We start from the raw sequence: 21,471 nt of genomic DNA, 5'->3' as shown, positions 1-21,471 counted from the left end.
GAGGTACATACATTGCAGGTTTGACTGAGAAGTGAGGAACTCTCTTTACTGATGAAAAGTTGACAATGTGTGGAAAATGACTCCATTGATGTTCAGACAATGTGTGGAAAATGACTCCATTGATGTTCTCATGTTTTGAATCCATGCTTTGCCTTATCAGTCTTAGGAGTTCTCTGAGCAGATTGCTGAATGAAATCCAGCTGCATAATTTCAACACTTAGAGCCCATTAGCTTTCCCTCTCACAACTGTCAGGTATCCAGATAAACTCTATTTAGTGTGGTGGTTTGTATGTAGTAGAGGTCATCACGGATCCACCTGTACCCGAATACCCGAGACACGATGCTTTCAATATACATTGTATCCCTCATTTACTCAAGTGTTTCCTTTATTTTGGAAGTTACCTGTAATATGGATGAAGAGGTATCGAAACAAGATGGAATATAATGTTGCGAATAAAGTTTGGAATGACACAATTTCATATGTACAACATCTGAATCACTATAGTGAGAGCTTTGCCATTTCTAAAATGATGTATTTGAATGTTTTTGGAGCATTTTTTAATGGTTTCTTCGGGGGCCCCATACTACACAACGAGGATGAGGAACTGATTTGCTGTTTGGGGGAAGTTTCTCTAAAACATGTGAAATCACTAAAAAGGTTTCTGGACCCTTCTATAATATGTCATTTACATAAAAAATTGAGATTTGGTTGTAAAAAATAAAACTTCTCTTTTAACTGACGGAAGGGCCAGTACAGATTTGAACGTGAAATCTGCAGTAGAGCGAAATATGGAAATGTTATCATCTATGCTGCTGCTCTTGCTTTTTATGAGAGTGGAGCATGGCACCTGTATCTTGTTGTTGTTGGCCAATCATAAGTCATCAAAGCAGCAATAATCATAGAGCCTCCAGATATCTAATCAATAGAAGATGGAATTAAAATGCCGGAATTAAAAGTTAAAGGAGAAGGATAGGCTACAACGACCAAGAGCCAACAGGTAGGCTGCTACTTAATATTCTGAATGGAGTTGTAGTCTCAATTAGACTAGCTACCTAACGTTAGCTAGCTTCTCCCGGTTTGATGCAGTCAAGACAGTTACTATGTAATCATATTTGATGATAAATAAACTAGCTATGGCAGCTAAACTACTATAGCGCGAGTCGGCTTGGTTGGTTGCTGTCTCTCATCTCTCCCTCCCTGTTCCCCGTGTCACTCGCTCACAATACGGCCCCTCCCCCGTCTGCCAGAGCGGCAACTCTCTCTCCCTCCTCTCCCCCTTTATCAGCTCTGGTTAATTTAGTAGGTTAAAAAATGACTTCTGCTGCTTCCCTCACTCAGATCGGGTCTGGATCCGACCAGGTCTTTACAGAACGGATCTAGTTGTCATCGGGTCCGTTCAGAAAGGGTCTCTATATAAAATAAATGAATTCATGCATATTGTTTCTGGGTGGAAAAGACCCAGGACCATTTCAGAACGAGTCCAACTTTCTGGACCCGTGAAGACCTCTAATATGTAGCTAGCTAGCTAGCTAGCTATCTCTCTCTCTCTCTCTCTCTCTCTCTCTCTCTCTCTCTCTCTCTCTCTCTCTCTCTCTCTCTCTCTCTCTCTCTCTCTCTCTCTCTCTCTCTCTCTCTCTCTCTCTCTCTCTCTCTCTCTCTCTCTCTCTCTCTCTCTCTCTCTCTCTCTCTCTCTCTCTCTCTCTCTCTCTCTCTCTCTCTCTCTCTCTCTCTCTCTCTCTCTCTCTCTCTCTCTCTCTCTCTCTCGCTATTTGGTAAGGTGGAGAAATAATATTTAAAAGATCCCTGCCACCCATATCCACTTCCTATTCAGGATCAACTCATTATGGAGGTGCAATATCCTGTTTTCACACATACTGTATTTATTGTTAGTGTTGACCCCCACATTCCCGGTGACATCAGATGCGGAACAGATGTGTACTGCTGCTCTGGCAGCCACCGAGGTAATTATGAATGGAGCCTGCATCACACTAGGCCCGGAAATGACTTGTGAATGACTGAGTTCAATAACACCCACCACCACGGTGCATATCTCTGAATGACACCAACCTCCACCATAAGCGAGCAAATCACATCCCCCAATGCACCACTACCCCTCTCCATACCCACAAACCCCTGCCAGGATCTGAACCTAGGACCTCTGACAGGACAGCACAGACTTACACAGATTTGCAGATGTTATCGCAGGTGCAGCAAAATGCTTATGTTTCTAGCTCCAACAGTGCAGTAATAATATCTTGCAATACAATAACCAAAAAGCAAATAAATAAACATACATACCTGTGCCGTTTTAGATACAAATGTGTGCTGGGGCTGGTTCAGCCACTGCATTTTACACTATGCTCTGTTCTTTCAAAATCATCTCAAGGTTAGCTAGCCTGTAAGTCTGACAGAGCTCTCCTCTCCTCATCCCATAATTTACACCCAGAGGAGAAAGGAGGCCGTTGTCTATCTTTGCCTGAGATCCAGAAGAGAGGCACACGGCCCTGAGCTCTGAACTCCCCACTTTCCTCTAAATCAATAGCCCTTTCTTAACTAAAACAACATCTACTTCTCACTCCTTATCAAATCAAATCAAATTTAATTGGTCCATACACATATTTAGCAGATGTTATTGCGGATGTAGCGAAATGGTTGTGTTCCTAGCTCCAACAGTGCAGTAGTATCTAACAATTCACAACAATACACACACATCTAAAAGTAAAATAATGGAATTAAGTATTAAATATACAAATAATAAATCGAGCAATGTCGGACTGGCATTGACTAAAATACAGTAGAATAGAATACAATATATACATATGAGATGAGTAAGGCACAAAGTAAACATTGTTGAAACATTATTAAAGTGACTAGTGTTCCATTATTAAAGTGACTAGTGTCCCATTATTAAAGTGACTAGTGTCCCATTATTAAAGTGGCCAGTGATTCAGTGAGTTTTACCCTGCCTGCCATTTTTCTGCTTCTTTTGGATAGTGTTGTTCACCCAGTGTATGCTGTGACAGATGTAAATTCCAGAGATTGTGTCTAGTGGCTTCTGAATCCTTACCAATTTGTGTCAGCTAACGGTCACCCCAGCATTAGTTTTTTTATGCATGTGATGTCAGAATGCATTCACTGTTCCAAAATTTGATAGGCTTTACTGAGCCGGACAAACTTCTCTCTTCGAGGAGAGCCCAAGCACTTCCCCAGTGTTTCCGCAGATCAAGTACGCAGACATTTGCGCAGTCTTGCACAAACTTTTTCCCCCTGGCACATTTTCTGGCCCGGCGCTCGCATTGCCTTCACAGTTGTTTTCCTTACAAATAATAACTTTGGATATGTGTGCGTTCCTATCAAAGTGCCTTATTTTCTGTATATTGTGTTGTCATTTCTACTGTAGCATACAGTATGAATGGAGCATAATGTATTTACAGTTTTATTCACATGTTCAAGTACTGGTGACAAATCATGCATTCTGATTATTGCATATATTGTAATGGACACCTATGATGTGTGTAAAATACTTTTTTGAAGGTTGTATAATGAGCTAAGCTATTTGCAAGCTATGTTTGGCACCATGTTTGTTGACATTATACAATGCATTCTGGGTGTCACGTAAACATCTGTCAGACCAAACATGTTATAACAAAATGAGGTAAAGGAATGTTTCACTCATCTTTCAAGTAAACTTCCGGAAGTGAATGAAGGGAAGTGAATGATGGTAGACGACACACCCCCTTCAATATAATTACATACTGCAAACTCATTTTGTCTCCTCTTCTTATCTTTGGTTTACGCGAAAAAACAAACATCGTGGCGTGCACAAACTACCCATCCTCGGATTACTTTAGATTTTTTTTGATAGTATTTTACTAAATTATTATAAGAGTTAGCTAAATATGACTGCTTGTGTTACGTCCATTTTCCCCCAGTTAGCGCTAGGACTAATGTAACCTACATTTTCCGGGTTTGGAGGGTTGTGTTATGCTGTCGCTACTTCTGTGTATGTCTGAATAGTGCCATCAAAAATAAACTGCTCACATTCAGGACATAGCTTTGTAAGGGCTGTGTTTGTGCAAAATGTTTCTGTTAAAAAAACAGTGTGGCCAGCTCAAACGTTGACTGTTGCGTCAATCGAAACTGGACATTCTAAATAAGTGTTCTAATCACATCGGTTTGAGCGTACATTTCAGGGACCACTGTAGAATGATCACACTTGTTTGTTGGTACCACGTTCATCTGTACAAACAATAGTACGCAAGTATAAACACCATGGGACCACACAGCCGTCATACCGCTCAGGAAGGAGACACGTTCTGTCTCCTAGAGATTAACATACTTTGGTGTGAAAAGTGCAAATCAATCCCAGAACAACAGTAAAGGACCTTGTGAAGATGCTGGAGGAAACAGGTACAAAAGTATCTATATCCACAGTAAAACGAGTCCTATATCAACATAACCTGAATGGCCGCTCAGCAAGGAAGAAGCCACTGCTCCAAAACCGCCATAAAAAAGCCAGACTACAGTTTGCAACTGCACATGGGGACAAAGATCATACTTTTTGGAGAAATGTCCTCTGGTCTGATGAAACAAAAATAGAACTGTTTGGCCATAATGACCATCGTTATGTGTGGAGGAAAAAGGGGGAGGCTTGCAGGCCGAAGAACACCATCCGAACCGTGAAGCACGGGGTTGGCAGCATCATGTTGTGGGGGTGCTTTGCTGCACGAGGAACTGGTGCACTTCACAAAATAGATGGCATCATGAGGGAGGAAAATTATGTGGATATATTGAAGCAACATCTCAAGACATCAGTCAGGAAGTTAAAGCTTGGTCGCAAATGGGTCTTCCAAATGGACAATACTTCCAAAGTTGTGGCAAAATGGCTTAAGGACAACAAAGTCAAGGTATTGGAGTGGCCATCACAAAGCCCTGACCTCAATCCTATAGAAGATTTTTGGGCAGAACTGAAAAAGTGTGTGCGAGCAAGGAGGCCTACAAACCTGACTCAGTTACACCAGCTCTGTCAGGAGGAATCGGCCAAAAATGGGAAGCTTGTGGAAGGCTACCCGAAACGTTTGACCTAAGTTAAACAATGTAAAGGCAATGCTACCAAATACTAATTGAGTGTATGTAAACTTCTGACCAACTGGGAATGTGATGAAAGAAATAAAAGCTGAAATAAATAATTCTCTCTACTATTATTCTGACATTTCACATTCTTAAAATAAAGTGGTGATCCTAACTAACCTAAAACAAGGAATTTTTACTATGATTAAATGTCAGGAATTGTGAAAAACTGAGTTTAAATGTATTTGGCTAAGGTGTATGTAAACTTCTGACTTCAACTGTTTTTCTTGCTTCACATTAGTTCAGAATTAAATGAAAATCACTGACATGGCCATTTTTACCACAGATAACATTATTGCCAATCAATAAAGTTCACCATCAAAGGTGTCCTTGCTTGCTGAGAAGTGATTAGGGCGAATACATACTGTTTTCCTTATTTATCCTGATTGTCCTGGATTGTCCTGACCCAACAAATGAATGGGACTTGAAAAGGGCTCCGGTAAAGCACTGGAAATGAGGGGAGACAGACAGGAAGGGCCTGGTCCTTCTTAAGCACTCCAGAGGGCTCATCCCCATCCCAGGACCTTTGAACACATTCATGTCCCTCCATCAGGGGCCAGACGCTGGGCTGCTGCCTGGAAGAGAGTGGCGTCAGCCTGGGGAGAGGGGGACCACCTTCACCCCTCTTTCCCTGTTTCTACACACCATCCTGGGCCCAATCTGTCACTGCTCACTGTGTGCACCACACGACCCCTTCCCTGTGAACTCTGGAACCCTGTGGAGTCAACTACCCCCAGCACACAAACCAGCCTTTCTCCTCTTAGTCAAACACGGGTCAACCACGTGACCTTGGTCAATATCATCTGAGTGCACAGAGGCACAGAAGGAGGCGCACTAAAGGCAGCACGGTCTGGAGTTAGAGGAGAATCCACATCACAGCCACTCCACAGAGATTCCTCAGGGCTAATGGGTTTCAGACGCTGGTTAGTTAGCTCGAGCCATTTGCAACCTCTGTTGCTGAAATTGATTAGGGTTCAATATGGAGTGCCTGTTAAAAATTAGTCCGGGGATTTGGTAAGAGATCTTAAAAACACACAGGGCAGTCGTGACATGGGTTTCAATCAGGAAGCTATCGCCACAGGATGATGGGGCACCTTGAGAAATTCAATGTTATCCTCACACAAGCCCGCAAACATGCACAAGCCATTGATTAACTGTATACAGACTCCCAGGCTACTTGCGAAGCTGAAGAAGGATAAGAAAGAAGAAGAAGATTCTAACGATGATGAAGAACAACTTACCGTGAGGGCGAGGAGTTTGCCGTAGGTCAGGTGTGCTGGGATGTGGTCTGGCTTGGCTCTCAGGGACTCTTTGTACCAGTGCTCGGCATCGGTCAGCTTGTTCAGTCTCATGTAGGCCTCTCCTGCGAGGGGAAGTGAGGGGTTGGGTCAAGGGTCAGAAGTTAAGGAGCCACACGTCTTCCCATTGTCTCACACATTGTCTCACACATTCAATGACAGCTAGGGCAGTCATCCAGAAAGGCCCGCCATGACTCCAGTGCACTTTGAAACCCGATACCAAACTCGTGTTTTATTAGCAAATGGAGCTATTACTAGGACTAGGGTCAGGGACACACCCATTACAACATTGCTCAGTGACAATCCTGTAAAAATAATAATCGAACCTAAAGGGGGATTTTCATATCCCCCCATGTGTTTGTTAGATGGAGTTCTGTGGGAGGCCTAATGTACTTCAGGCCTAACGTACTTTGCTAAGACTGGCCTGAGCTGATCGGATGACATGATGCTGATGACATGAGTAGAAACACCCTCCCTGATCCTTCAGACATCATCTGATACCTCATCCAGCCCCTCACACGTATTATAAGAACGCTGACGACACAGTTGGGTAAATGGGGAAAACACAAGACAAAACAATGTTTTAAATGTAATTATCTCAGGAATAATACAGGGACAGGGGACGTGACAGTGATAGGTTTCACATGAACGTTTTTCAATCCACACCCACGAGGAGTGCAAATTACGGGATGTGTAATCTAAACTAGCGGACTGAAGCTAGATAATACACTGGGGATTATGGCTAATCATTTCCATTGATAAGAAACTGGAGAGAAACAACAGGTGGCCAGGGGTGGACTGGGACAAAAATTCATCCCTGGCATTTTAGCCACACCAGCCCACATCACCGTATGCGTGTTATGTGTGTCAGGACACCTAACACAGCACCCAAACCGGCTGCGCGCGTGCGCCATCTTGCGCTATCGTGCATAAATGTATTTTGTCCGCCTACACCAAACGCGATCACGACACGCAGGTTAAAATATCAAAACAAACTCTGAACCAATGACATTAATTTGGAGACAGTTCAAAAAGCATTAAATATGTATGGCAATTTAGCTAGTTAGCTTGCACTTGCTAGCTAATTTGTCCTATTTAGCTAGCTTGCTGTTGCGAGCTAATTTGTCTTGGGATATAAACATTGAGTTGTTATTTTACCTGAACTGCACAAGGTCCTCTACTCCGACAAATTAATCCACACATAAAACGGCCAACCGAATCATTTCTAGTCATCTCTCCTCCTTCCAGGCTTTTTCATCGTTGAACTTATATGGTGATCGCATCTAAACTTTCCTAGTATTACCACGACTACCGGCAAAACAGTTCGTCTTTAGCTAACATGGCCAGTAGTTGACCAACTTGACATTTCTGACAGGTTAAAAATAGCTCTCTAGGGTCTGTCAGTGAATGACATAAGAGGAAAACTGCCCATATCGAAATTGAACTTTGTGCACTGTACTATTACAATTCTCAACAGCAGTAAGTTAAAAGCCTGACTGAGTTTTTTAAGAAGGGACCCGTGGTCAGTATTGACCCCGTTCTGGGTCCAGATCCGGAGCGTGGTCCACCAGTTGAGTATGGCTGCAGTACACTATAGTACAGCAATTCTCTACTTTTACTGTACCAGTGAATGGTGAAACAAAGTCCTCCTCCGTTTTTAACCAGCTCATGTTTAAAACCAGAACAACATGTAAAAGCACCACTGGAGATACAACTCACCACTATAACTTTGCCGTTGTTGCCTCTCTGTTGTGCAGTCTGTCTCTGCATATTCTCTGCTGTCACTCTGTCTGTTCTGTCTGTCTGTTCTGTTCTGTCTCTCTGTTCTGTCTCTCTGTTCTGTCTGTCTGTTCTGTCTGGTCTGTCTGTCTGTCTGTCTGTCTGTCTGTCTGTCTGTCTGTCTGTCTGTCTGTCTGTCTGTCTGTCTGTCTGTCTGTCTGTCTGTCTGTCTGTCTGTCTGTCACTCTGTCCGTCTGTCACTCTGTCCGTCTGTCACTCTGTCCGTCTGTCACTCTGTCCGTCTGGGCTTCTCCTTGTTCTCCTCTGTTGTCACTCTGTCTGTCTGTCACTGTGTTAATTGCTATTACATATAGAGCCAACATATTAAGGAACATCTGTGTCTCTCTTTTCTTCCTACTTCCACTGCACTCACCTCTGAGCTGTCTCTGCTAAGCCTAGCATCCTTTCCCACAGTACTGTGCTGGGCACAGCAACATCCTAGTTGTGAATGAATAAACACATGAATTAGATAAAGAAGAACAATTACTGCCTAATAGATGACCATTGGCTCATAATACCTTATGAAAGACTAACTACACTGAACAAAAATATAAACGCAATATGCAACAATTTTCAAGATTTCACTGAGTTACAGTTCATATAAGGAAATCAGTCAATTTAAATAAATAAATTAAGCCTCAGTCTACAGATTTCACGACTGGGATTAAAGATATGCATCTGCTGGTCACAGATACCTTAAAAAAAAAAAGGTAGGGGCGTGGATCAGAAAACCAGTCAGTATCTGGTGTGACCACCATTTGCCTCATGCAGCACAACATATCTCCTTCGCATAGAGTTGATCAGGCTGTTGATTGTGGCCTGTGGAATGTTGTCCCACTCCTCTTCAATGACTGTACGAAGTTGCTGGATATGGGCGGGAACTGGAACAGGCTGTCGTACACGTCGATCCAGAGCATCCCAAACATGCTCAGCTTCCAGGAATTGTGTACAGATCCTGGCAACATGGGGCCGTGCATTATCATGCTGAAACATGAGGTGATTGCAGTGGATGAATGGCACGACAATGGGCCTCAGCATCTCGTCATGGTATCTATGTGCGTTCAAATTGCCATCGATAAAATGCAATTGTGTTCGTTGTTCATAGCTTATGCCTGCCCATACCATAACCCCATGGGGCACTCTGTTCACAATGTTGACATCAGCAAACTGCTCGCCCACACAACGCCATACACGCTGTCTGCAATCTGAATCCGGCATTCATCTGTGAAGAGCACACTTCTCCAGCGTGCCAGTGGCCATCGAAAGTGAGCCTTTACCACTGAAGTCGGTTACGACATCGAACTGCAGTGCAAGGCCAAAATGAATATTAAATTCTTTGGCAACAGCTCTGGTGGACTTTCCTGCAGTCATTGTGCCAATTGCATGCTCCCTCAAAACTTGTGGCATTGTGGCATTGTGTTGTGTGACAAAACTTAACATTTTAGAGTGGCATTTAACTGTCTCCAGTACAAGTTGCACCTGTGTAATGATCATGCTGTTTAATCAGCTTCTTGATATGCCACACCTGTCAGGTGGATGGATTATATTGGCAAAGGAGAAATGCTCACTAACAGGGATGTAAACAAATTTGTGCAAAATGTTTTAGAGAAATAAGTATTTTGTGGGTATGGAACATTTCTAGGATCTTTCATTTCAGCTCATTACATTTTTTTACATGTTGCATTTATATTTTTGTTCAGTGTACTTATATTACAAATACAAGTGCCTGGCTGCCATACATGTCCCCCCTATCCTAACGTTTACTATTACATACAGTACCTTCAGAAAGTATTCACACCCCTTGACTTTTTCCACATTTTGTTGTGTTACAAAGTGGGATTAAAATTGATTTGTCATTTTTTGTCAACGATCTACTCAAAATACTCTGCCAACATTGATTTTTTTTAAACATTAGTTTAAAAAAATGGTGAATCATAAAACACTAATATGTCTTGATTAAATAAGTATTCAACCCCCTGAGGCAATCCATGTTAGAATCACCTTTCATAGCAATTACAGCGGTCAGTCTTTCTGGGTAAGTCTCTAAGAGCTTCCCACACCTGGAATGTGCAACATTTGCCCATTATTCTTTTCATAATTATTTTATGTCTGTCACATTGGTTGTTGATCATTGCTAGACAACCATTTCCAGGTCTTACCATTTATTTTCAAGCAGATTTAAGTCAAAACTGTAACTCGGCCACTGTCTTCATGGTAAGCAACTCCAGTGTATTGTCATGCTGAAAGGTGAATTCCTCTCCCGGTGTCGGGTGAAAGCAGACTGAACCAGGTTTTCCTCTAGGAGTTTGCCTGTGCTTAGCTCTATTCTGTTTCTTTTTATCCTGAAAAACTCCCCAATCCTTAATGATTACAACTATACCCATAACATGATGCAGACACCACTATGTTTAAAATGTGGAGAGTGTAACTCAGTAATGTGTTGTACTGGATTTGCCCCAAACATACATATCTAATCAAATCTAATTTTATTTGAAATGCTTACTTACAAGCCCTTAACACTATTTCTTGAACTACATTGTTGGTTTTTTACATTTATATTTACATTTACATTGTTTACAAAAAACAAAAAAAAGTAACACAATAAAATAACAATAATGAGGCTATATACAGGGGGTACCGGTACCAAGTCAATGTGTGGGGGTACAGGTTAGTCAAGGTAATTTGTACATGTAAGTAGAAACACTGTATTCGGGACCAAAAGTGAATTGTTGGGGCCTCCCGAGTGGCGCAGCGGTCTAAGGCACAGCACTGATCTAGGCCGTGACCGGGAGACCCATGAGGCAGCGCACAACTAGCCCAGCGTCGTCTGGGTTAGGGGAAGGTTTGGCCAGCCGGGATGTCCTTGTCCCATCGCGCTCTAGCAACTCCTGTGGCGGGCCTGGCGCATGCATGCTGATACGGTCGCCAGTTGTACGGTGTTTCCTCCAACACATTAGTGTGGCTGGCTTGTATAGGTTAGTATTGTGGAGGGCGGCGCAGAATTGGTCCAGTGTCATGCGGGTTAGGGTTTGGCCGGGGTAGGCCGTCATTGTAAATAAGAATTCGTTCTTAACTGACTTGCCTAGTTAAATAAAGGTAAAAAAATAATGAAATAAATAAATAAAACTACAATGTTGTTGATCCATCCTCCTATCCCGCCATTAAACTTTGTAACTATTTTAAAGTCAGCATTGGCCTCATGGTGAAATCCCTGAGCAGTTTTGTTCCTCTCCGGCAAGTGATTTAGGAAGGACGCCTGTATATTTGTAGTGACTGGGTTTATTGATACACCATCCAGTGTAATGGTAATGAATAACTTCACCCTGCTCAAAAGGATAGTCATTGTCTGTTGATTTTTTTTAACCCATCTACCAATATGTGCCCTCCTATGCGAGGCATTGGATAACCTCTCTGGTCTTTGTGGTTGAATCTGTGTTTTGAAATTTGAAATTCACTGCTCGAATGAGGGACCTTACAGAAAATTGTAAGTGTGGGGTAAAGAGATGAGGTAGTCATTCAAAAATAATGTTAAACACTATTATTGCACAAAGAGTCCATTCAACTTATTACGTGACTTGTTAGATCATTTTTACTCCTGAACTTATTTCGGCTTGCAATTAATCTGTAAACATTTTGAAAAACATAATTTCACTTTGACATTATGTGGTTTAAATCTCAATTTAATACATGTTAAATGCAGGCTGTAACACAACAAAATGAGGAAAAAGCCAGCGGGTTTGAATACTTTCTGAAGGCACTGTATATAATATAGAGCCAAATTATAAATAAACTGGCAGTACATGTGTCTAGCATCACTGGGACCAGAAGACCAGGGACCACACTGCCTGTGCTGGTCCCAGCAACATCCTAGGGTAACATTTTATTTCAAGGGTCCATAATTAACACTTTATAAGGTATTTACAAACTGTTTGCACACCATTTATGAACTATTACTCCAACATTTGTCGATGTAAGTTAGCTAGTTGTTCACACATGCATACAGTACATATGCATTTCCTTGAACATCCTGTTTTGTGTGCTTGTTCTTTTACCAGGTACTGCAGGAATGTCTACCAATGGCATGGCCAACTTTTTGTGAGATATTAAACTGGTCACTCAAAACATTTATAAAGTATTTCTAAAGTATAAATAGCACTCACTTTAGATTGGAGAATGCAAAAATAATTGTCTAATGATTAGTAAATTGTTTATTAATGTGGGAGAAATTATAAATAAATGCTAAACACAATTTATAAATGGTTTATTATGGACCCTTAAAATACATGCCTTATAGATGACCATTGTCTTATTTACTACCTTATAACAGCGTAACTACATATTTAAGCAATAAGGCACGAGGGGGTGTGGTATATGGCCAATATACCACGGCTAAGAGCTGTTCTTAACACGACGCAACGCGGAGTGCCTGGATACAGCCCTTAGCCATGGTATACAAACCCCTGAGGTGCCTTATTGCTATTATAAACTGGTTTCCAACGTTATTAGAACAGTAAAAATATGTGTTTTGTCATACCCGTGGTGTACGGTCAGATATACCACGGCTGTAAGTCAATCAGCATTCAGGGCTCGAACCGCCCAGTTTATAATTAAAATTAGAGAATGTAATGTGTTACCCCCTGCCCACTTAGCTAAGTGTTTAAATATTAGGCTACATGTAATTTAATAGAAGAAAATGGGGAGCGAGAAGGAGAGAGAGAGACTGCCAGTTCCTTAATGTTTTGGATGGATATAATACTGCTAACAAGTGACCGGCCTTTCAGCGAACGAAATAGGCGGGACTTTCCAGCCTCCAAAGGCGGTGGCTATGTAATGCAATCCGAAAGCGGAGTCACGCGTTACTACAAGATCATAAACCCACTCGCTGGGCTGAAGAGACTGAGATTCAGAAGCAAATAAATATTTACCCTCTGTGGATAGGCCAAGTACCCCAGGGGGTCTTAGTACCCCTGGTTGGGAACCACTGCACTACATGACCAAAAGTATGTGGACACCTGCTCGAACAGCTCCTGGAGTTGGTCCCCGCTTTACCTGCTATAACAGCCTCCACTCTTCTGGAGTGTTTCCACTGCTCCAGAGTCCAATGACAGCGAGCTTTACACCACTCCAGCCGACACTTGGCATCGCGCATGGGGATGTTAGGTTTGTGTGCAGCTGCTCGGCCATGGAAACCCATTTCATGAAGCTCCCGACGAACAGTTCTTGTGCTGACGTTGCTTCCAGAGACAGTTTGGAACTCGATAGTGAGTGTTGCAACCGAGGATGGATAATTTTTATGCGCTACGTGCTTCAGGACTCGTCAGTTCGTTTTGTGAGCTTGTGTGGCTGATCCATTGTTCCTCCTAGACATTTCCACTTAACAATAACAGCATTTACAGTTGACCGGGGCAGCTCTAGCAGGGCAGAAATTTGACGAACTAACTTGTTAGAAAGGTGGCATCCTATGACAGTGCCATGTTGAAAGTCACTGAGCTCTTCAGTACGGGCCATTCTACTGCCAATGTTTGTCTATGGAGATTACATGGCTGTGTGCTCAATTTTATACACCTGTCAGCAACGGATGTGGCTGAAATAGCCAGATCTACTAATTTGAAGGTGTGTCCACATACTTTTGTATATATAGCGCATTTTGGGGTCAATTTCGACCAGCCCACCCCAATAAAAGATGGTCCGGCCCTTCTCGCATTTGCCAGAATTGCCATTCGGCCAATCCGCCCGTGCAGGTGGCTGGTGAGGAATGCTAACCTGCTGACCTCTGAGACGATCAACAGACATCTCCGTGTTCTTCATTAGCAATGGCCTGTAATGTACCCTTAATATACCCTTAAATACAGGATACTCAAGCATGTAAATGGTATCAAATATAAGACCCCATTTTCATTTTTGCTCATGATAAGGATCAGAGTTTGGGAAGTCTTTTGTAAGCCAGTATATAAAGTATCCAAAGAAAGTCTGTTAGAAGAGATATCTTTAAAACTGTTCTCCATCAGCACAAACTTTCTTTCCTTTCAGATCAGATGTGAGATATTGTATGTCCTAGTTGGGTTACAGAATCCCCAGACTTAATAAATGTCCTTGTCAGCAGCTAATATAATACTGTATATTGACTGTTATGGTTATGATTATGATACGGGCAATATGAATAGCTTAATCTATATACATATTTGTCAGACATGGTGTAATGTAGAGCTGGTAACAGCAACCGACTTCGTGCCTTTTTAGCCAACCATCAGCTTCAGATGGAGCTCTGTGAGGGAGCACAGACACGGAAATAAAATTTGAAGTGAAACAAATCTCAAGGACTTGAAAACCACATATAGTGGAACATTCCATTGCACCTTTGAGAGGAGGGGGGGGGTGTCAGATTAAGACCCAACTTTGACCCAGACAGCCATGTAAACTGCCAAAAGTTGCCAGAAATATGGGAAAATGCTGTACCACCCAACCTCCCACAGCTCTTACAGCTTTCAAACTGTTAGAAATGATTTGGTCAACAATTGGACATAATCTCAGTACCTCTGTCAAGCTGAATTTGACTCCACTGGTAAATGTACTGTATTAGGGGGGCTTGTTGGAATTCAGCAAGAGAGTGAGAGAGGGAGGGAGTGAAAGAGAGAGACCTAGAAGAAGAAAAAGAGAGAGGGAGAGAGAGAGAGGGAGAGAAATAGAGAGTAAGAGAGAGAACGATAGAAAGGAACAACATGGGGGAGCCACAGAGGGAGCAAAGGCAGATTGAGACTTCTCAGCAGGGCTGAGAATGGCCATTGAGGGACAAGGGTGTGAGTGGAATTGGGGGTCACTTGAAATGAAATATTATTGTTTTTTGCAATCAAAAGTCACAACTCAGTCTGCAGCTGCTTTCACATGACTGTAACTTGAGGAGCGCGGTTATTATTGCAGTGGAAAGCAAATTAACTGCGTTAACGCACAGTGGAAACCTCAACATTGGGGCCTCAATGGGTGCGTTGAGCTGCTGCTGCCACACACCCCGACTTTGATGCCGGTTTACGTATCTTAGAAAAAAAACAGATGAAGATTTATAAGACGTTATGAAAACAGAGCACCTTTGAAACGAACAACCCTAGGCAGAGTCTACCCTCCGAAACCATGCTAATTTGTCATGCTTACTGTAAGCCTAGCTCAGCTGACGAGCTCAAGACCCTGGCCACAAGCAATACAATTCAATCCTGAGACCCTTCAGGTGGAATAAAGTTCAACAAACTCCGGTAGAAGTACTGTAAATGGAGCCAAGCTAACAGCCAACAGCTGACACAATGGTTGCAAATGTACCCCCACACTTACAAATGAAACACACATTAACTTGCATTCCGATCTACCAATCTTCTATTCCATTTTAATGTAATTTTTCTCACAAACAAAATAACAGCTTCTGTGTTTGGTTCGAGAGAAAGAGAATTGCCACTTACCCATCATGTTATAGAGGCTCTGAGGTGCAAATTGTCTTGGCATTTTCTGTATTGCTTCTTTATACACCGAGAGGGCCTCCTAGGAATTAATAAAACAAAAGGAACCATCCATTAGGCACGAGGGCCCAACCAGGCCGGGGCCACAAGTCATTTCTCTTCTGCAGTCAATGGAATGGTATCAACCACATGGAAACTACGTGTTTGATGTGCTTGATGCCATTCCATTGACTGCATTCCAGCCATTATTATGAGCCTTCCTCCTCTCAGCAGCCTCCACTGGTGTGTGTTTCTGTGTGTATGTTTGGTGTGTGTGTGTCCTTGTGAGTGTGTGTGTGTGTGTATGTGTGTGTGCGCCCTCCATCTGCCCCTCTATTCTACCTCCTGATGCCCCTGCTCATGGAGCAGCTTGCCCAGGTTGTATAGGCAGCTGGTAACGGAGCTCTTGTGGGCGTGGGGGTCTTTCAGGTTCTCGTCGGGGATATCGGCGCAGGTCAGGAAGGTCCTCTTGGCTTCATCCATTCTCCCCTGGTTCATCAGGACGATCCCTGTGTTCAAGTAGGCTGCTGCAGGGGGGAACGAGAGATCAAATACACGATCAACATGCAGGCAGAGAGTAATTAGGCTCTATGGGGCTGAAACTAGTCATTATCAAGCGTCTTTCGGAAATAAATTGGCCACCCACTGTGGATCAATTAGCTGCCACATCCATGGGGTGCCAATACATGTTCAAGACTCCGAGGGGATGGAATGTGAATGGGAGTCTGCGGGGTGGAACTGGCTCTACTAATAATGTATGTGTGCCTCAGCATGCCATGATGAAACGTAGACTACACTAGTGTCCTACCTAGCCCCTCTCCTCAGTTCTCTCTGTCCTTTGTCCATCCAAAGTGAACTGGCCAAGTTCCAAATTCTACTCAACAATCCCATTCTAGGAATAAATTGCATATATTCCCTTGGCTAGAGTGTTGGTGAAGACCGTTTCCATTAAGAATTTGTGCCTGAAAGGGATATGAGAAGAGTGTGAATAGAACTGTCTATCATTAGAGCTTTTCTATCGTCATGGAGATGGCACTTTGGAATCGTTACTTGACCAGATTCCAAGTTGTACCAGCTGTCAGTTAAATGCAGTGAAGAATGGTACAACCTTGACAAATGACATCTATTATCTGACTTGCTCTCATTCCTTCACTTCCATCACCACGACCACCGCTTTAGGTAAATCATTCAATTAGCTATCGCCAGTAAAAGATGGGGTAATTGCATAATGAATGAGGACTATGATCATCATCTTGATTTATATTCATCATTATTAATTACACTTTGGGAGACAAAGGAAGGGAAATCAAGGACTCCACTGTTTATCTGTCATCGGTTGATAGGAAAAACAATGGGGAATAATTGAGCACGTGAGAGTGACCTCTGCTAACCAGGCAGTGTGACAGTTGAACGATGCTGATAACGAGCTAGCAGGAAGCGTGCATGAAAGAGTTAAGGTAAGACTCAAGGAAAACTAGCACCATTAAGGGAGGAGAGAGAAAGAGGGGGATAATGAACTAACAGAAAACATGCATGCAACTTTCCTCAAGGTAAGAGAGGAAAATAATCATCATTGAGCGAGAGAGGAGAGAGGAGAGAGAGAGACTTTGACCTCGATTCATATTAAATTAAATTATGCAATAGTTTAATCTGTCGGCTTGTGGTCCTTGAAAGCTAACCTACAGGTTGTATTCAATCATTCATCTAGCAATGTAGCAGGCCTGCCTGTGCCCTCCCTCACCCTCAGTCCCATTGGCAGTTGCCTGGACATTGGCACTGTGCATTACCAAGAGCTGGAAATTGTTAACAAAAAGAGGAGCTGTACTTACAAGCCAGAGTTGGCCTGCTCCCAATGGCCAGTTTATAGTAGTGGAGCGCCTCAGAGAACTTGTTGTTTTCTTGTAGCAGCAAGCCGCTATAACAGAGAAAGAAGTAACAGAGAAAGTTAGGGACTCTCACGTCTACAAATCTCAACAGAAGTGACTAATTAACGTCCAATGTGTCTTATAAGACTGAATAACGTGAGACAACAAGGTAATACAGCTTCCTAGTAATTACTAGATCAATATAATTGGAAATAGTGCCGTAAAATAAAATGCTACTGTACCTAATCTCTACATCTGTTCTAAACAATCTAAAATGGAAAATAATCTAAGGTTCTGTTGAGTAACACCTAAAGCCCTTGGGGCTAATGTTGAGTATTGGCTGTGTGCTGGCTGTTGTCCTACCCTCATGCTGACACAGCATGATTAATAACCTACTGTCACAGAGACAGCAGGAACACAAAACACAATTTCCTCTCTGTGAAGACCACTGATCAATTGACAGACGTGTGTGTGTAAGGGGAGACAGTGATGCTCATGTATGCACACAGAGTCTATGCTGATGTAAAAAGGGCTTTATAAATACATTTGATTTGATTTGCTATAGACACTCACAGGTTATACAGCATGTCTGCCATGTTCCTGCGGTAGTAGAGGGCGTTCCTGTACGCCTGCTCCGCCTCCGCCATCTTGCCCTGGTTCTTTAGAACGTTTCCAAGATTGCCCCATGCTGATGGAGGGAGAAAATAAGGTTAACAGTGTCAATCAACATGGCTGCCAGCCTCTTTCGAACACCCTCTATCTCTGCCTTAGGTTTTTTTTTGCGTATCTGAAAAAGTACGAGCTATTGTTAATCACTCCCTGTTCACAGGCACTTTCCTCGCTGCACTAAAAACTGCTACGGTGAAACCTCTTCTGAATAAAAATAATCTAGATTATTCAGCTTTTAGCAATTTTCGGCCAATATCCAACCTTAAGGAAAATTCTGGAGAAAAAGTTTGAAAAACAGCTAAATTATTTTTTAAGTGCCAACTATATATATTTTTTTATTCCAATCTGGCTTTTGAACCCAGCACAGTACAGCACAGAGACAGCCTTAGTTAAAGTTGTAAATTATTTTAGAGCCAGCACAGATGCCAAACAGGTCTCTGTCCTTGTACTCTTGGATTTAAGTGCTGCATTTAACACTGTTGACCATATTGTCCTTCTGGACATACTGGAGAGATCCAAAATGGCGTAGCAGTCGGACGTGTGTTTTTCTTGTTGCGTGTTAATTAGTCTGTAAATAGTCTGTTTTTCGTTTTTTTCGTATATATTTTAATCTCACTTTCCATCTACGAACGAAACATACTCTCCTGCAACCAGCGTCACCCAACGTGGTACGTTTATACCTTATAACTGGAACCTCCATCAGAAGCTAGCCAGCACACTAGCTACTAGCTACTAGTCATTGTTTGCCACTGCTAGCGGTCTTCACCTTTAGCTCGGACACTAGCCAGCTTTAGCTCGGACAATTACCTGCCAGTCTACACAGCGCGATATCAACCCAGAGCATATCTGACTGCTTTTCTCCACCAAATCACCGGATTCCTGACGCAAGCTCTGAACCATTACATTGGATCATCGCAGCTAGCTAGCGGCTCCTGTTGGCTAACGCCTCTGTCCCGAAGCAAGCACCAGTTAGCCTTGAGCTAGCCTCGAGCTAGGGCCATCTCCCGGCCAGCCGACAGAGTATACCAGCTAATTCGTGAGCTACAATACCTCTTTTGCCTATTGGCCTGGACCCATATTGTCGACACGGAGCCCCGCCGATCCATCACGACTGGTCTGCCGACGTAATCGTCTGATGTTTCAACAGGCTTTTCCGTTGCGGTTTCGCCGAAGACCCATCTGCTAGCCCCGGCCCGCTAGCTTTCTGAACGCCGTGTCTCCCGCTCGCATAGCTTAGTAGCGACTACCGAACGGCTCCCTGACTCACCTATTGCTTAGACCCTATGATCACTAGGCTACACAGCTGATGCCTGCTGGTCTTTTCAGTAACACTGTACCTAATTTTGTTTATCTGTCGGCCCCAGGCTCAAACACAGGTCCTGTGTGTACCTAACTGACCCTCTCTGCCCATTCATCGCCATTTACCCGTTGTTGTCTTAGCTCTCCCGACCAACACCTGTGATTGCTTTATGCCTATCTCTAATATCAATTTGCCTTGTCTACTGCTGTTTCGGTTAGTTATTATTGTTTTATTTCACTGAAGGGCCCCCCGCAGCAACCTGCCCAAGCCCCCCTCACTTCTCCTTCACCCAAATCCAGATAGCTGATGTTCTGAAAGAGCTGCAGAATCTGGACCCCTACAAATCAGCTGGGCTAGACAATCTGGACCCTCTCTTTCTAAAATTATCCACCGCAATTGTTGCAACGCCTAATACTAGCCTGTTCAACCTCTCTTTCATATCGTCTGAGATCCCTAAAGATTGGAAAGCTGCCGCGGTCATCCCCCTCTTCAAAGGGGGAGACACTCTAGACCCAAACTGTTACAGACCTATAGCCATCCTGCCCTGCCTTTCTAAAGTCTTCGAAAGCCAAGTTAACAAACAGATCACCGACCATTTCGAATCCCACCGTACCTTCTCCGCTATGCAATCTGGTTTCCGAGCTGGTCATGGGTGCACCTCAGCCACGTTCAAGGTCCTAAACAATATCATAACCGCCATCGATAGAAGACAGTACTGTGCAGTCGTCTTCATCGACCTGGCCAAGGCTTTCGACTCTGTCAATCACCGCATTCTTATCGGCAGACTCAACAGCCTTGGTTTCTCAAATGACTGCCTCGCCTGGTTCACCAACTACTTCTCAGATAGAGTTCAGTGTTTCAAATCGGAGGGCCTGTTGTCCGAACCTCTGGCAGTCTCTATGGGGGTGCCACAGGGTTCAATTCTCGGGCTGACTCTTTTCTCTGTATACATCAATGATGTCGCTCTTGCTGCTGATGATTCTCTGATCCACCTCTATGCAGACGACACCATTCTGTATACATCTGGCCCCTCTTTGGACACTGTGTTAACAAACCTCCAAACGAGCTTCAATGCCATACAACTCTCCTTCCGTGGCCTCCAACTGCTCTTAAATGCTAGTAAAACTAAATGCATGCTCTTCAACTGATCGGTGCCCGCACCCGCCCGCCCGTCCAGCATCACTACTCTGGACGGTTCTGACTTAGAATATGTGGACAACTACAAATACCTAGGTGTCTGGTTAGACTGTAAACTTTCCTTCCAGACTCACATTAAGCATCTCCAATCCAAAATTAAATCTAGAATCGGCTTCCTATTTCGCAACAAAGTCTCCTTCACTCATGCTGCCAAACATACCCTCGTAAAACTGACTATCCTACCAATCCTTGACTTTGGCGATATCATTTACAAAATAGCCTCCAACACTCTACTCAGCAAATTGGATGTAGTCTATCACAGTGCCATCCGTTTTGTCACTAAAGCCCCATACACTACCCACCACTGCGACCTGTATGCTCTCGTTGGCTGGCCCTCGCTACATATCCGTCGCCAAACCCACTGGCTCCAGGTCATCTATAAGTCTTTGCTAGGTAAAGCCCCGCCTTATCTCAGCTCACTGGTCACCATAGCAACACCCACCCGTAGCACGCGCTCCAGCAGGTATATTTCATGGTTCATCCACAAAGCCAACACCTCCTTTGGCCGCCTTTCCTTCCAGTTCTCTGCTGCCAATGACTGGAATGAATTGCAAAAATCACTGAAGCTGGAGACTTATATCTCCCTCAATAACTATAAGCATCAGCTGTCAGAGCAGCTTACCGATCACTGCACCTGTACATAGCCCATCTGTAAATAGCCCACCCAACTACCTCATCCCCATATAGTTATTTTGTTTTGCACCCCAGTATCTCTACTTGCACATCATCATCTGCACATCTATCACTCCAG

General features: G+C 43.3%; 1 protein-coding gene across 1 annotated transcript in view; it reads right to left on the bottom strand.

The window, feature by feature from the left end:
* tmtc2b (transmembrane O-mannosyltransferase targeting cadherins 2b) overlaps positions 1–21,471 on the bottom strand; it is a 176,895-nt gene that overhangs the window by 30,268 nt on the left and 125,156 nt on the right. The window contains exons 4-8 of the mRNA XM_039000635.1: positions 18,128–18,242; positions 17,519–17,604; positions 16,032–16,216; positions 15,654–15,732; positions 6,373–6,494 (exon numbers count right to left, since the gene is read on the bottom strand). Coding sequence (XP_038856563.1) covers positions 6,373–6,494; positions 15,654–15,732; positions 16,032–16,216; positions 17,519–17,604; positions 18,128–18,242 — 587 coding nt within the window. The remainder of the gene's footprint in view (positions 1–6,372; positions 6,495–15,653; positions 15,733–16,031; positions 16,217–17,518; positions 17,605–18,127; positions 18,243–21,471) is intronic.

The sequence above is a fragment of the Salvelinus namaycush genome, chromosome 9 (genome assembly GCF_016432855.1).
Source record: "Salvelinus namaycush isolate Seneca chromosome 9, SaNama_1.0, whole genome shotgun sequence".
Lineage (NCBI taxonomy): Eukaryota > Metazoa > Chordata > Actinopteri > Salmoniformes > Salmonidae > Salvelinus > Salvelinus namaycush.
The sequence above is the reverse complement of the archived record's forward strand: the minus strand, read 5'-3'. Positions and strand labels throughout refer to the sequence as shown.